The 17,371-nt window shown below is 42.5% G+C and overlaps 1 protein-coding gene across 1 annotated transcript in view; it reads left to right on the top strand.

Annotated features, from left to right (window-relative positions):
* Positions 1-1,995: 1,995 nt before the first annotated feature.
* Positions 1,996-17,371, top strand: part of tacr3 (tachykinin receptor 3) — a 58,778-nt gene continuing 43,402 nt past the window's right edge. Inside the window, exon 1 of the mRNA XM_062982464.1 lies at positions 1,996-2,726. Within this exon, the coding sequence (XP_062838534.1) occupies positions 2,311-2,726 (416 nt within the window). The 5' untranslated portion in view covers positions 1,996-2,310. The remainder of the gene's footprint in view (positions 2,727-17,371) is intronic.

Raw genomic sequence — 17,371 nt, 5'->3', positions numbered from 1 at the left:
TCTCTGAAATGTCTAGGCAGAGCTATGAAACAATCCTTAGTTGAAACACTGAACAGCCATTGCTACTGATGATCAAAGCTAAAGTAGTGGACTAGGTGTGCATCTACACTGTCAAATTAATGCAGATTGGGTCTTTTAAGATTCAATATTACGGATTTGTAGTTTGGTGAGGCACTAACGCTCTTTGGCAGAGATGGCCTAGGCTATTGTTGAAGGCTTTTATGGCCAGAATCACTGGGTTGCTGCGAGTTTTTCAGGCTGTATGGCCATGCTCCAGCAGTATTCTCTCCATGCTCTCTCTTGGAGAGAATGCTGCTAGACAGATGGCCACACAGCTCGAAAACTCACAGCAACTCAAGGCTTAGGCTTTTGAAAAACTGCAACTCCCATTATTCCCAAGCATTGCACTATGGCAGTTAAAATGGTGTCAAACTGTATTCATTCTACAATATTGATGCACCCTTGGTCCAGATCGATTGCACCCCTTTGGGTTCATCTACACCGTAGAACGATTGACACCACATTAACTGCCATGGCTCAATGATATGAAATCATGAGAGATGCAATTTGATGAGGCACCATCACTCCTTGGTTGAGAAAAAAAAGACCTTTAAAAACTACAGCTTACATTAGTCCAGAGTTTTAAACCATGGCAGTGAAAGCACAATATTTCCACAGTGTAGATCAGCCCTGGGCAAACTTTGGCCCTCCAGATGTTTTTGAACTCCAACTTCCACCATTTCTAACAGCCTACCGGCTGGGTTGCTATAAATTTTCTAGTCTGTATGGTGATGTTCAAGAAGCATTCTCTCCTGACGTTTGCCCACATCTATGGCAGGTATCCTCAGAGGTTATGTTGGAAAATGAGGCAAGTGGGGTTTATATATCTGGGACAAGCACCGTGCTGTGTCATTAATTGCAAACCATTGGGGCTAGGCTAGGTCCAGGGTGGGAGAAAGAACTCTTGTCTGCTTGAGTCAAGTGTGAATGTTGCAACTGGCCACCTTGATTAGCATTGAATGGCTTTGCAGCTTCGAAGTCTGGCTGCTTCCTGACTGGGGGAATCCTTTGTTTGCAGGTGTTAGCTGGCCCTGATTGTTTCATGTTTTCAGATATTGTTCTTTATTTATTGTCCTGATTTTAGAGTTTTTTAAAAAAATACTGGTAGCCAGATTGTGTTCATTTTCATAGGGTTTTTTTTCTGTTGAAATTGTCCACATGCCTGTGGGTTTCAATGGCTTCTCTGTGTAGTCTGACATGGTGGTTGTGAGAGTGGTCCAGCATTTCTGTATTCTCAAATACTATTCTGTGTCCAGGTTGGTTCATCAAGTGCTCTGCTATGGCTGGCTTCTCTGGCTGCATTAGCCTGCAGTGCCTTTCATATTCCTTGATTTGGGCAATGCTGTTTGAGGGTCCCTCTGTAGATTTATGGGGCCTCCAGTGGCGCAGTGTGTTAAAGCGCTGAGCTGTTGAACTTGTGGACCAAAAGGTCGCAGGTTCAAATCCTGAGAGCGGAATGAGTGCCCGCTGTTAGCCCCAGCTTCTGCCAACCTAGCAGTTTGAAAACATGCAAATGTGAGTAGATCAATAGGTACTGCTCTGGCGGGAAGGTAACGATGCTCCATGCAGTCATGCCGGCCACATGACCTTGGAGGCGTCTATGGACAACGCCGGCTCTTCGGCTTAGAAATGGAGATGAGCACCAACCCCCAGACTCGGGCACGACCGGACTTAACGTCAGGGGAAACCTTTACCTTTTATCTGTAGATTTGTCCACAGCTGCATGGTATACGGTAGACTCCTGCAGAGGTGTGAGGATCCCTCTTGTCATTTGAGGAAGGTAGCATTTATTGGATTTTCACTGGAGAGCGAAATTTGCCCATGCCTGGCATAGCTGTACCTTACAACACCCAGGATTGCATAGCAGTGAGCTATAGCAGTTCAGGTGGGATCCAACTCCGTTAATTCCAATCTTCCGGCGCCAAGTGGGGAGGGGGCCGCGGAGGAGGAGGGCGGAGAGAGAGAGGAAGGGAGGGAGGAAGGGGAATCTTTCCCCCCAGCCTATGGAGCCGAGCAGCCCTGACGTTTCTCCTCCCAGATGCTTATAAAGGGGCTGGGGCGGACGGTGCCCCTTCCTTTCCTCCAGCATTTCCTCAAGAGCGCAGCGGGAGAGGAAGGGAGAGTGAAAGAGAGCGCGCAGCCAGGAGCGCATCGACGGGGCGGGTTGGATCTGCTTGGCACTTCCTTCTCCGGATTTTCGGCTGGAGAGGAGAGGAGGGAAGTCAGGGAGTAAAGGGCCCCGTTCCCAGGATGACTTCCACGCCGGTTTCCAACTGGAGCGGCGCCGACTGGCTCCCCTGGCACAACGGCAGCCTCCCGCCTCCCCCAGCGTCCAACTTCTCCAACCAGTTCGCCCAGCCCTCGTGGTGCATCGCGCTCTGGTCGCTGGCGTACGGGCTGGTGGTGGCGGTGGCTGTCTTTGGCAACCTGGTGGTCATCTGGATCATCCTGGCCCACAAGCGCATGCGGACGGTGACCAACTCCTTCCTGGTCAACCTGGCTTTCTCCGACGCCTCGGTGGCCGCCTTCAACACGCTGGTCAACTTCCTCTACGCCCTGCACAGCCAGTGGTACTTCGGGGAGGCCTACTGCCGCTTCCAGAACTTCTTCCCCATCACCGCCGTCTTCGCCAGCATCTACTCCATGACCGTCATTGCCGTGGACCGGTGAGTGGGAGTGGGAGTGGAAGGGAGACTGGTCTGGTGCCCTCTCCCCATGTCTGACTCTGGGGGTTGGTGCTCATCTCCATTTCTAAACCGAAGAGCCGGCGTTGTCCGTAGACACCTCCAAGGTCATGTGGCCGGCATGACTGCATGGAGCACCGTTACCTTCCCGCCGGAGCGGTACCTATTGATCTACTCACATTTGGCATGTTTTCGAACTGCTAGGTTGGCAGGAGCTGGGGCTAACAGCGGGCGCTCACTCCGCTCCCGGGATTTGAACCTGCGACCTTTCGGTCTGCAAGTTCAGCAGCTCAGTGCTTTAACACACTTCGCCACCGGGGCTCAGTGTTTCAGCAGAAATGTATTATTTTGAACCTACCTTGTTTGTAACTTGTGGACTGCCTGTAAACTGGGTTTATGATAATCTGGATGATGATATTGATACAGGATGTGCAAAGTGGGCTCACACAAACTCAGGATGTTTTGATTTTCAAAATAAAAGTGTTTCAGCAGAAATGTATTATTTTGAAAATCAAAACATCCTGAGTTTTCGTAAGCCTACTTTGCACATCCTGTGTCAATATCATCCTGTTTTTCATAAACCCAGTTTACGGGCAGTCCACAAGTTACAAATAAGGTAGGTTTCGCAGACTTGTTCTTAAGTTGAATTTGTTTGTAAATCAGAACAGGTAAATATTTTTGTGTGTGTGCTCTGGATAGCGGAGAGAAGGATTGACACCCCTGTGTTTTGCTGTCTGTGTTCAGAGGATTTCACCTCACTTTCTGTCCCTGTGATTGTGGAATTTTGAAAAAAAAATGACTTGTGGAAACGAGGATTGGGTTGCTGTGAGTTTTCTGGTCTGTATGGCCATGTTCCAGAAGCATCCTCTCCTGATGTTTTTCCCACATCTGTGGCAGGCATCCTCAGAGGTTGTGAGGTCTGTTGGAAACTAAGCAAAGGAGATTTATATATCTGTGGAATATCCAGGGTGGGAGAAAGAGCTCTTGCTTGTTGGAGGCAAGTGTGAATGTGGCAATTAATCACCTAGATTAGCATTGAAAAGCCTTGCAGCTTCAAAGCCTGGCTGCTTCCTGCCTGAGGGAATCCTTTGTTGGGAGGTGTTAGCTGGTCCTGATTGTTTCCTGGCCCTGGAATTCCCCTGTTTTCAAAGTGTTATTCATTATTTATTGTCCTGATTTTAGAGGGGTTTTTTATACTGGTAGCCAGATTTGGTTCATTTTCATGGTTTCTTCCTTTCTTTTGAAGTTGTCCACAAGCTTGTGGATTTCAATGGCTTCTCTGTGTAGTCTGACATGGTGGTTGTGACCAACCTGGACACAGCATATTATTTGCGAACACAAAAGTGCTGGACCACTCTGACAATTACCATGTCAGACTGCACAGAGCCTGATGTTTGTAACTCATGAACTGCCTGTAATCCTCAACACCATCATCATCTGTTTTACTTAAAACCAATTTACAGGTCCTGTAACAATATAATGACGAGGCTTGAGGTGGGGTACAGCATTGTTAAAAAACCATAGATAAAAAACTAAGACCATTAAATCATATATATTGAAAGACATAGACCTAAGAGTTAAACACATGAAATAATGCTTACCTGTAAAATGTAAATATACCTTAAAGGGCTGAAAACAGATCTGCTCCTTTGGGCGGTTTCCTCATCTCTCCTGCTCCATCCCCCTTCCCCTACTCCTTTCTCCGCTTCTTCTGGTCCATCTCCCTGCTCCCACCATTCAGAGTTAGACTGCTGCTTCCTCTGCAGGCTCCATTTGGATAGAGAAAAACTTTGGATTTACCACTTTCCCCCTTATTGTGTTGTGTTCTCTTATTCCTTTAAAATCTTAACCAACTAGTCTCCAGCTCAGGGATAACCTTTCCTCAAACACTGCGTATTTCTCCAGGTTCTCTCTGTGCCCTCCATCCCTGGTATCATCTTTAGCCTCCTGGGATGTTCACTGAGGACCTAAATGCCCTGGAGCCATCAAATTCAGTCTGAGATTTGGGAACTAAGCAGGGTTGGCCTTGGTTAGTATTTGAATGGGAGGCCATCAAGGAATGCCAGGCACTGTAGACTCTATTTCACGGGTAAAACTGCCTTTTGAGTATATCCGGTCTAAGAAACCACTATGAAAATCATTGGCTCAGCATAATCCAACAAGCAACTTGGAGGCACACTTTCACTAGCTGTCCTTCTCTCACTGACTGCAAAGTATGCTCTCTGCAAGTAGATAAGGTGTTTTAAATTTCCCTCTTCTGTGTATTTGTGTGTGTTAAATTACCATTCCCAAAATAAAGATCTCCATCCTCACTCAGCGGGAGGAAAGAGGGTTTTAATTATTCTGCTTCCTCTCTGCCCTCTCTTTTAGAAAACACTCTCACTGCCTTCGTTTTTTTTTTGTTCCACATTTCTGTTGCAATTCCACAGGTTAATAGCACCCGATGTTAGCATCTCCATCCACAGCCTTCATTAGGAAAATGTGCTGTCTCTCATGCTGGGAGGTGCATTCATCAGGGCCACCATGTAATATTTAACAAGCATGGAAACATAACTTCTGGATGCTTTAGATATGTGGAAAGTTTGTGATGAATGACATTGTTTTCTTGTGTTCACTCAGCACCAGTCAGCGGGGTTCAGTTAGGGAGCTTTCACCATTCACCAGACTACTACACCACACCAACTCTTTTAGGGATTCTAGGAGATGTAATTTTTTTCAAGCTCTGAGAATGGTAAAAAAGATTAGTTTTCTGGTTGTGCTTTTATCATGCAATCATTGGTTTTGGGTTTTTTTAGAGAGAGTTAGCACCACTGCCTTACATTTGAAACTTTCCCTCTTGTCTTACTGTCTTTCTTTTGTTTTTCTTAATTAGGAAACAAATCTGTTAAGAAATGAATTAATAAGATGTCTGCATTCAGTGCTATTTGATTGCCAGGATCTGGAATAGTCTATGGGGTGGATCTATACTGTAGAATTCATGCAGTTTCACTCCACTTTAACAGTCATGGCTCAATGCTGTGAAATCATGGGAATTGTAGTTTTTCAAGGTCTTTAGTTTTCTCTGCTAAAGAGTCTTGGTGTCTCATAAAATCACAGATCCCAAAATTCTGTAGTATTGAGCCAGTCGGTTAAAGTGGTGTTAGACTGCATTAGTTTTACTGTGTAGTTGCACCCAAAATGGAAATAGAATCATAGGGTTGGAAGAGACCTCATGGGCCATCCAGTCCAACCCCCTGTCAAGAAGCAGTAAATTGCATTCAAAACACACATCCAGCCTCTGCTTAAAAGCCTCTAAAGAAGGAGCCTCCACCACACTCTGGTACGGAGAGTTCCACTGCTGAACAGCTCTCACAGTTAGGAAGTTCTTCTTAATGTTCAGGTGGAATCTCCTTTTCTGTAGCTGGAAGTCGTTGTTCCATATCCTAGTCCCCGGCAGCAGAAAACAAGCTTGCTCCCTCCTCCCTATGACTTCCCTTCACAATTTATACATGGCTATCATGTCTCTTCTCAGCCTTCTCTTGCCATGAGCATAGCCCTTTATAGGGAATTCCAAACAGAAAGCTTTTGATTGTGGTTAATAACTTCATATATTACAATGTCATAGGATTTGGTAGATCTGTCCTTCCTTCCTTACTGGGGAAGATTCTGGAAAAAAAATTAAGTGTAGACTTAGGGCCCTTCTACACAGCCATATAACCCAGAATATTGAGGCAGAAAATCCCACAATATCTGCTTTGATCTGGGTTATTTGAGTTCACACTACCATATATTCCAGTTCAAAGCAGATAATGTGGGATTTTATTCAGCTGTGTGTAAGGGACCTCATTTAGTAAGGAGGCTATATATTCTGGACATGTTTGGAAGCAGACTATTTTTATTGCGTATTACTCAAATTATTGTGCATTATACAGTTCAAGGGTGTTCTGCCTATGTTCAAAGGCAAGCTATTACCATTCCATCTCTGGAAGCACCAGCTTTTATAAAGGTTGAAGTGACAGAAAAAGATGTGAACTTTATGTTGAAACCCTCTCTCAATGAAATTGATCAACCATTGTTTATAGATTCCAGGATCTTCAACTTCTTGCCAGCATCCTTTATACCATTTTTGGAAATGGCTAGAGATCATTTTGTTTGAGAAGGCTCTCTAATGATGCAGCTGTCAAATGTTTTGGTATTTGTTGCCATATTTAAATTGCTGGCACAATGCTGAATTATTGAAGAATGTCAAAACTAGAGTGCTGGATCAGACAAAAGTCATTTGAATTCAGCACTCTGTGGTCATATTTCCTTTAAAATGTCTTACTGTGAAATCTCCCAAGCAGTTCTTCTGAAGTTTTATACAACAAACCCCATTACTCCCCAACCAGCATGGTCCTAGGAAGGACACTGAGTTAGGAAAAGTTTTCTTGGTAGATGTGAATAGTCCATCAATTGTAAACTAGACTGAGAAATGTATGACACAGTCTCCGGACTGTATCCCACAGGTGGGAGGAAAGTGGGGAAAAGTGATCTATACCCAACTTTCCTCAGCAAGATCAGTCTTTGGGGATGGCCAGCCATTCCACGATGTTTCCCGTCTTCTTCCGACTCTCCTCTGCTTCCCATTGCTTTCTTCAATCAGGAGTCAGGAAACACTTGACTTTTGAAAATGGACTCCTCTCTCCATCTTTGTACGCTGGCACGATGGATTTCCATGCTGTCCATCATCCATTTTGCCAGCATATGAAGACAGTTAACAAACAGGGGAAATTAGAGTGAATAAGGCCCTATGAATGTGACCCTTGGAGCACATGTATCCTAAGCTTTCCCTCCCTTCTAAATAATTGACAAATACGAATATGTCTACAAAAGTTACTGGTCTCCCTGAGGACAGAATCTGTGCCCTTTGTGTCAGAGGAAGATGGGGAAATAGACTGCCATGTATAAATGCTTTATTTCATGTGGAAATGATTCATTCTTCCCAAAGGGACCACCAGTTGAGACACTGTCTAACATATTTGGGCATTAAGACATTTTGTTTCATGACAGGAAGCATATATCTCAAGAATCCTTTGGTTTCACTGGTGTAGCCAACAAGTTGATGGCGTTTTCTATACCATTTTCAGATTTTGGCATGTGGGACGATATTTCATCAAGGGACTTGGTACTGGAGAATTGAGCCAACAGTAATTCATACTCTCAGTGGAAGGTGATGAGGGTGGGTGGGGGTCTTATCTTCTACTACAAAGCCTCTCACCTCTTTGGTAAAGGCATTTTGATAGGCCTTTGGGGTATTTATTTTTTCTTGAAAATGATGCAGAAAGACATACCATGGCTTGAAATCACACAGAAATGCCTGCATCAGCACCCCAGGTCTCACAATTACAGCAAAAGTTTTGAAAATGTTAATATTTGAGCTTTTGCTTGGAAGGGGGTATCCAGGGGAGAAATTGTCCCTTAATGCCCACATAATTTTGTATCCCTCTCGTCCATCTTGGATGATGAGGTGCTGTACTTGTCCCCCCTTTTTCAATTTCCTTTGCCTTCTATGTCATGTTCTTTGCTTTAAAAACTTGAAAGGCTGGGAATATCTTAGGGTATCCTTTGTCCTCAGAGAAAGGTGAGGCATTTGCCATTATAACAAAACAAGGACAAAAGCTTAAGGCAGAACAGCGTATATCCCCTCGGAGGAGCATGGCATCCACCTTGTTGAAGCTGATGCTTAAACCAGTCTCAGACTGCATCTATGCTATAGCAATAGTGCAGTTTGGCATCACTTTAACTGCTATGACTCTATGGTAGGAAATTTTAAGATTTAGAGTTTACCAAGGTCTTTAAACTTCTCTGCCAAAGAGTGCTGGTTCCTCACCAAACTTACAACTCCCAGGCTTCCATAACATTGAGCCATGGCAGTAACCTGGTGTACAAACTGCATTCATTCTGGAATGTAGAATCACCCTCAATCTGGTCAGTACTTAGTTGGAGGACTGCCTGTGAATCCTTATGTATGTTACTTTCAGTTCCAAGATGGAAGAAAATATTATTCTCTTTCGTAAAAGAAAAAGATTACTTTTTAAACCTGGATAGCCATTGTGTCTGTATCATCTATAAAGGCAAAAGCAGCCTGATTTTCCAGGACATGGATGCACGAGTTAGGCATTTTTCTGTTAAGAAAGGATGGGTTTGGTTCTCCCCTGGAGGAAGGACAACAGGTATACTGCTTTGAGTTTCCTTCTCATATTAGAATAGTGGACTATTAGCAGTTCATTTCAAAATCCAGATATTTTAGACTTTGTTTTCCACTCCTTGTACATCCTTCCAACTCTAAGATTCTTTATCTTTCGATATCTTTAAGCAAAGGTTGGATAGGCATCTTTTGAAAGTAGTATAATTGTGATTTCTTACATGACATGGGGTTGAACTGGCTGGCCCTCGTATGCCTTCAAACCCTAAGATTCCATAATGTTCACTAAATAACTTATTAGCTACGTGTGCAAATGTAATGGCAAATTTAAACCACCAAATGACCAAGAAAAATTATGGATGAACAATTAGAAAAAATATATTACAAGAATTTTAGGTAACAGAAAAAATTAGAATACTAAGAGCAATAGAAATGACAGAGTTCTATGTGTATAAAGCTATGTGAATGATGGGGGGGGGGCGTTGGTTGAGGAATATAGATCTGGAAATAGACACTGTAACAATGCAATTGTATTTTGTTAAATGTTTTCTTTTAATTAAAAAAAAACAAAACAAACATGAATACTTAGAAAAGTCTGGATACACAAATGGTGTTGCCCCATCTTCTCCCAATAGTATCCCTGTTCAGGATATTTTAACTTAAATGAAGACTGCACAGCCCACTATGCTCTACTAGAACACCCATCATCCCTGACCATTGATCTCCTGTCTGAGGCTGGAAGGAACTAGAGTCCAAGAATAGGGCCAGGGGTTCTTCAACTATGGTTGGAAACCTTTCCACCACATCCTGTATTTACCTTTTACTGTATCGAAGTGTGACTTTGCAAGAAAGGATAAATCTGTCATACATAAGTGACCCAGCAGTCACTTCTGTATGACATGTTCTGTGAGACACTAGAAAATGCAACCTTTAAAAATGTGGCAGATGGTGGGATCAATCCAGAATGTGCCCAAATTATATTTGTCAGTCCTTGCAATATTTTCTGTATTATAGTTATTTCTTTAGTCTGCTAATGGTCCATAAAAGGCAGGTCCTGATGTGCACTTGAGTGCTGTTCTGCCTTTCTCAATGACAACCTCATCATACTCACCTAAAAAAGCGTCCTTGGATTCTTTCACCCTGTCTTCTGGACAGAGCCCCATGCCAGCCATCACACTGTGTTGGGGGAAATCACCCCTGGTGGCACAGTGTGTTAAAGCGCTGAGCTGCTGAACTTGTGGACCAAAAGGTCCCAGGTTCAAATCCCGGGAGCGGAGTGAGCTGTTAGCCCCAGCTCCTGCCAACCTAGCAGTTCGAAATCATGGAAATGTGAGTAGATCAATAGGTACAGCTCCGGTGGGAAGGTAACGGTGCTCCATGCAGTCATGCTGGCCACATGACCTTGGAGGTGTCTATGGACAACACCAACTCTTCGGCTTAGAAATGGAGATGAGCACCAACCCCCAGAGTCAGGCATGACTGGACTTAACATCAGGGGAAACTTTTACCTTTTATGATGAGGTTGCTGGCTCCCGTGTGATGGGGAAAGCCTCGCCAAGAGGGAGCTGGGCAACAGATTTACCCTGTTGCCCCTCTCTTTTCTCCCCGAAGCCAAACAAAGTGGGACTTTTTGCCTGGCCTTTGTAATGAGGTCATTTTGTAATGGGTCATTTTCGACCTCTGCTTAAATATGTAGATCAGCTTAAGGTTTGCCATGGTGAAAACTTCATCTCCTTGAGGAGCCATTATCAAAATAACATCCCAAAAAATTCCTCTGTGTTAGATAAGCCAAGTTCGTTTGGATGGTGTAGAACATAGTAATGATAGCACTTCTGAGAATTGCCTGGCTCCCTGTGGAAATTGTCCCAAGTTGGTAAACATAAAAGGGGTGAAGCGAGAGACAAATAATTGGAGACTCCGAGAGACACTGCGGTAAGACAGCTTGCCGTACCAAAGTGCCATTCCCAAATGACTTACCAATAAATCTGTGTTTGTCTTTGGGAGTGGCTTTAACAGATATCTGTAACTGTTTCATGTTTTTTGGTGAGTTTTTCTGCATATCATGAGTGGAAATCATGTGTGGTTTAAGGGGTAATTTCATTTATTCCTGGGCCTTTCTCAGCCCCCCTGCCTAAGACTAGAAATGTGAAGATCTGGGGCCAAGGGAATGGAAACAGTCAGGAAAAGCCCATTTCCCCTGATTCTTTTTTTTTCCTTGAAAAAAAAAGGAAATGGTTTATGGAATATTTTCTTTCATAATTATAGACTGCAGGGTTGCACAATAAAAGAAAATTGATCATGCAAAATATTTTTCACTTGGTTGCTCTTTCAAAAAGTGGTTATTTTCTGTAGCTGTACAGTTGTATCTCTACATTTGTGGTTTTGACATCTGTGGATTTGATTTTTCAGGGATTTGATTTAAAATGTCCTCTCTGGAAATCTCCAAGTCCTCCAGTGTGGCTTTATGGCAAACGTTCTTTAGTAATGTTGGAGGACCTTGACCTTTCTAGAAGGAACACCTGTCTAGGAATCTTTAGGTTCTCCAGTGCAATTCTATGGCCAGCTTGCAGTGAAAGTTGTTCATAGAGTCATGAAAATCCTCAAGAGGTGTTCTCTCTGATAAAATGATTGCAATTTTGTTATTCATGGTTTTTCACTTTCATGGGTGTTCTGTGCCCCTAATCCCCAGCAAATGTAAATAAAGAATATTAATGGGGCTACAGACATGCAAACATCTACAGGGAATAACACAAAAGCATGTAAAATTAAAGTATCCAATCTTAGACATAATCCACAAAATCTATCACACCCTCCAGAAGTATTGTAATTATTTTAGCCTGTTGCAGTAAAACAAGCAAAGAACCATTTATCTTTCTGATGACATGTGTATTTAGAAACTAAAGACCATTAAGTAAGATCCATAGTGTCTGAGCTGGTTCTACCGTTAAAAAGAGGGAGGAAAGCCCCTCAAGGCACAAGTGCTGTGAAGAGAACAGCAGACACTGTATCCAGCTGACTTTTATTGAAGGCCCGAGCTGTGGGGTTCAGGCAGTCAGCTCTCCAACCGCTAATATACTCCACATTACTCAGATGACAAAATGCAAATCTCATTTGAGCATTGCAAAGAATAGGAAATATTACTGAAATGTGAAATATATATCCTGTACCAAAAGGGAGGCCAAGGTGAACACTGTGGTCTTCCCCAATTACCTTCAAAATGACAACCTGTTTACTAATATCGATCGCCTTCAGATACAGCATAATGTAGACAATCCCAGAGAAGGGGGATAAAAATACCACCAAGTCCTGAAGTGACCAAATAAACTTATACCACACCGAGGGACAGTGGACAGGTCATATTAGAAGATTTAAAGAGGTATGTGAGGGGACATTTAGGTCTGAAATAGCCTATAAATCTGCTGTGTGCTAGTATCTATGTCCAATTTTGGGCACTGCAGTTGAAGGGAGATGTTGACAAGCTGGAAAGCGTCCAGAGGAGGGCAACTAAAATGATTAAGGGTCTGGAGAACAAGCCCTATGAGGAGCGGCTTAAAGAGCTGGGCATGTTTAGCCTGCAAAAGAGAAGGCTGAGAGCAGACATGATAGCCATGTACAAATATGTGAGGGGAAGTCATAGGGAGGAGGGAGCAAGCTTGTTTTCTACTTCCCTGGAGACTAGGACACGGGACAATGGCTTCAAACTACAGCTCTCACTGTGAGGGCTGTTCGACAGTGGAACTCTCTCCCCCAGACTGTGGTGGAGGCTCCTTCTTTGGAGGCTTTTAAGCAGAGGCTGGATGGCCATATGTTGGGGGTGCTTTGAATGCGATTTCCTGCTTCTTAGCGGGGGGTTGGGCTAGATGGCCCATGAGGTCTCTTCCAACTCTACTATTCTATGATTCTATGATTCTATGATCTGTTACGAAGCCTTCTAGACCCCTTCCACACAGCTGAATAAAATCCACATTGAACTGGGTTATATGGCAGTGTGGACTCAGATAACCCCGTTCAAAGCAGATATTGTGGGATTTTCTGCCTTGATATTCTGGGTTATATGGGTGTGTGGAAGGGGCCCTAGTCTCGGACTATGGAGGCCGTTAAAGAAGTACCCTCTTCAATGGCATCTTTACCTAGCAGTCCAGATATGCAAAATAATCACAGATCCAAAATGTACTCAAAAAGATGTTGATCTTCATTATTATCAATGATTTATTTCAGTGCAGTTCTGTGATACTTCTAGTGCTCTGCAACACAGTATCTCAAATTTCTTAACTCTACATGTATAACAAATTAAACCTTCACATGGAATGGAGGATTCACTTTATCTGAATGGGAAGGTTAGTGAATGATGTCTCCTTCACCCCTACACTGCCGGGAGGACCTGCTATTGCAAGCAACTAGCTGAAGGAAGGTGGCATTACAGTGGTTACTCCAAATAGACCTTCTAGCCCTCTTGTTCTCTTGGGTATTGGTAGGACTATAGCACCAGTAGTTATTGGTGATATAAGGTTGTCAGGCTCTTCTCGTGACAGTTCCTACAGCAATGTCTTCAAATAAAATTCCAAAATTGCTCACAGATGGTTAAACCAATAACACTTCTTTTCTATTAGGAGCAAGCTTCTTGTAAAGCTAATGGTTCTTGCACCTGTAGGACCAAGACATTTCTAAACCCTTTGGATTGCAATGAAGATTGTTCATAAAAGTACAGTGAGGCTGAATAAGTCCACTTCCCCTCTAGTTACTGTGGGGACTGCAATTCACACCATCCACACTGCAAAATTACACCTTTTAACTGCTACAACTCCATTCCATGGATTCCCAAGTTTTGTACTTTGTTATGGCACCCAAGTACTCTTCTTAATGTATGCATCCAGTAGTGCATCTACACTATAGAATTAATACAGTTTTGTATGACTTTAAATGTCATAACTCAATGCTGTGGGTTCCTGGGTTTTGTAGTTTGGTGAGGCACCAGCACTCTTTGGCAGAGAAAACTGAAGACCTTTTCAAACTGTAACACCTATGATTCTATAGTACTGGTTCCCAACCCTTTTTTTGAGCAGGGACCACTCTCCAACATTAATACCCCCCAGTGACACAATGGGGTAAACCTTTGTGCCGACAGGACTGCTGACCGACAGACTGGCGAATCCAGAGAGAGCAGTTGAGCTCCCTCTGTTGGCTCCAGCTCTCCATGCAGGGACATGAGGGAAGCCTCCCACAAGGATGGTAAAACATGTTAAAAAAAAAACATCTGGGCATCCCCTGGGCAACATCCTTGCAGACAGCCAATTCTCTTACACCAGAAGTGACTTGCAGTTTCTCAAGTAGCTCCTGACACGAAAAAAATAAACCAAAACGGCTATGAATCAGTTTTTGGTCACCTTTAGATTTGGTTTGGTTATTTGGGGTGTTTATTCAGAAAACTGCATTAGATAGACCACATTAGCTCTAGTTTCTGATACAGAACATAGGTCATTCAGTAGTCACCATTTGCTTACCCATAGAAAACCATATTCAATAATTTAGAGCTAATGTAGTCTATCCAATGCAATTTTCTGAATCAGCACCCCACCTAACCCCAGGAAGAGGCCTAAAAACAAAGATAATGAGGTGCACCTGCTTCCAGGCGCCACATGGAATGGCTCCTCTTGGGGAGAGAGGAGGAAGAGAAGCAGCAGTCAGGAGGCTTATTGTCGGGTCTTTCATGGGTAGTCAGCCTCTCCCTCCCAATATCCCCATTGCCTCGGCACTATAAGAGGGTTTTGTCAAACCAGTCACTCTCATTGCAATGGTGTAGTAACAGTGAGGCCATAGACCATATTTTAGTTCTTGGGGACCATTGGTGGGGAACCACTGTTCTATAGCATCGAGCCATAGCAGTTAAAGTGGAGTCAAGCTGTATTAATTCTACAATGTCGATGCACACCAAGTTATGGAACTCTTTCCCAGGACATCAAGCTGCCCCCCTTCCTGCTGTTCTTCCACTGGCGAGTTGGACCTTTCATTTAAGGAAGCTTTTGGTTTTTATTTTATGTGTGCTGAGACAGATAAGACTTTTAATGAGAAAGCATAAAGTTTATATATTTTTAAAACATATCTTAATCTGTCTTTATCTTCTTTTATTGCTTTTTTAACTTAGAAGTTTAGGTTAATTACATTTTAATTTTTGTATGAAGAGTATAATAGTTGTATTGTGACAAACACCTTGGATCCCATGCTGGGCAAAAGGAGGGATATACCATAAATGCAATAAATAAATAATACATGTTTGCTATTTATCTTACCCTGAGGAGGCACTTGGAAAATTAATTTTTAAAAGCAATACATTCCTATTACTCATTATAGTGTGCAAAAATTAACTACTTGATATTGCTTGTGTTATTAAGCAGGGAGTCTCCTCTATTAAAGTAGGAAATGAAGCAACCTTTCTATTTTCTACTTCACAGAGAACCAAAGAGGCTTAAATGAGTGGAAGCTGATCGCGTGCTTTGATTTCTGTGTAAAGCATTAAGCAAAACATTTTATTACTGCTGTTATTTTGCAGGCAGAACACTTCCCAGAGCCCTGCCCAGTGTGCCTGGTATATTGCATGCCACATTAAAATTCATGAGCAATAATTGCCATTTAAATTTTAAAAGCAAACTGAAGAAGGGAAATGGTATGAAGGACTCAAGTGACATTAGGATCATGTTTTAACAACCAATACAAGGAAGCACTACACAAGGCCACCAAGCATCTCTGTGAAAAATATCTGTATTCCATTGTAGTGGGAGCTGTAGCGTTCCTGTAGCACTAACATCAAAATGGCCAGCAATATGTTGCATTAATCAACATGGTCCAAATGAGTCACAAACAGTTCTGAGCAAAAGCCAGGGACACATAAGAAGTAAATTTCCCACTTTCTATAGGATGATTTACAGTATGTAGCAAGATAAATTCTCCATAATGCCCTCATCATCATAGGTGATCACTTGTGACAAAGTATGATTGCTTTCCAAGGTAGAGTCTTGGTGGTGGGTCCATAAGTGAATGTAGAGACCTGTTCTGGATCCACATGATCTTTCATAATGAGGACATAGATTTCCAGATGGAAAGTAGTCCTGCCAATTATTTGCATTATGTGCCTCCCTTTTGCCCTTTATTTGTGTCTCTTCAAAATCCATAGCACTGCTGGTAACAGCTGACCTCCAATTAGAACACTCGAAGGTTAAGGCTTCCCAATTCTCAGTGTTTATTCCACATTTGTTAGGTTAGCAAAGTACTCTACCATCAGGCACCAACTAATCCCTCTGTGTTGCCAGAAAAAAAGCTTAATGGTGTAACACTATCCCTTAATGGTGAAACACTAGAAAATGTTGACCATTTCTGCAACCTAGGCAGCCACCTCTCTGCAAAAGTCAACATTGACGCTGAAATACAACACCATCTGAGCTCTACGAGTGTAGCATTTTTAAAAAAATGAAGCAGAGAGTGTTCGAGGATCAGGGCATTAGTAAAGATACCAAGATGCTTGTTTATAAAACTATTGTCTTTCCAACTCTCTTGTACACCTGTGAAACGTGGACCATCTACAAACATCATTCCTGACTTCTGGAATGATTCCACCAGTCCTGCCTTTGAAAAATCCTGCAAGTCTCTTGGGAAGACAGGTGGAGAAAAGTCAGCATTCTGGAAGAAGCAAAGACCACCAGCACTGAATGCCCTCATACTTCTGGAGGGCTTGCAAAACAATGATTCTATAGCATTGAGCCTTGGCAATTAAAGTGGTGTCAACCTGCATTAATTCTACTACAATATGTGCCCAAGACATGGACTTATATACAGAAATCTATACTCCTGTGTCTCTCTCCCCACTCTTCAATTTCAGTGAGAAGTGGTAATGTCCAGAAACATTTGGACACCTCGGGCCCATAGATACTACATAATCATAGCACCAATATTCCTCATAAATTTTGCGGTTCTGTCCCATGAAATCTTGGGGTTTGCACTTAAGGGAGATGTATCCTAAATACCCTTAAAAGTTACAGGTCCTGTCTGATATGTTATGTTAATAACTCAATAACTCAATAAATAAATAAATAAATAAATAAATAAATAAATAAATAAGCATACCATGGCAATTTCCAAAGCCACATATATAAATCTAAACTACAAGAATAATATAGGCTCTTTATGTAATCACATTTAATTTATATAAAGAGCAATGACATTTTGCTAATGCTGCTGTTTCATAATGTACTTATCACTCCTTGTGTACTTGTATCATGTCTTCCAAGGTCTGAAGATTGCAAATAGCTTTCCATCAAAATGAAGTGGAATCATTTCTATACAATTTAATTTTGCTGTTTTCTTCATGTATTTATATTTATTGGAATGCTTCATGGCCAGTCCACCCAACTTCAATCTTGCCGAAATGCTTTTTGCTGTTGGAGAAGAATAAGAAAAAAAAGCCTCCTTAATG

The sequence above is a fragment of the Anolis carolinensis genome, chromosome 5 (genome assembly GCF_035594765.1).
Source record: "Anolis carolinensis isolate JA03-04 chromosome 5, rAnoCar3.1.pri, whole genome shotgun sequence".
Lineage (NCBI taxonomy): Eukaryota > Metazoa > Chordata > Lepidosauria > Squamata > Dactyloidae > Anolis > Anolis carolinensis.
The sequence above is the reverse complement of the archived record's forward strand: the minus strand, read 5'-3'. Positions and strand labels throughout refer to the sequence as shown.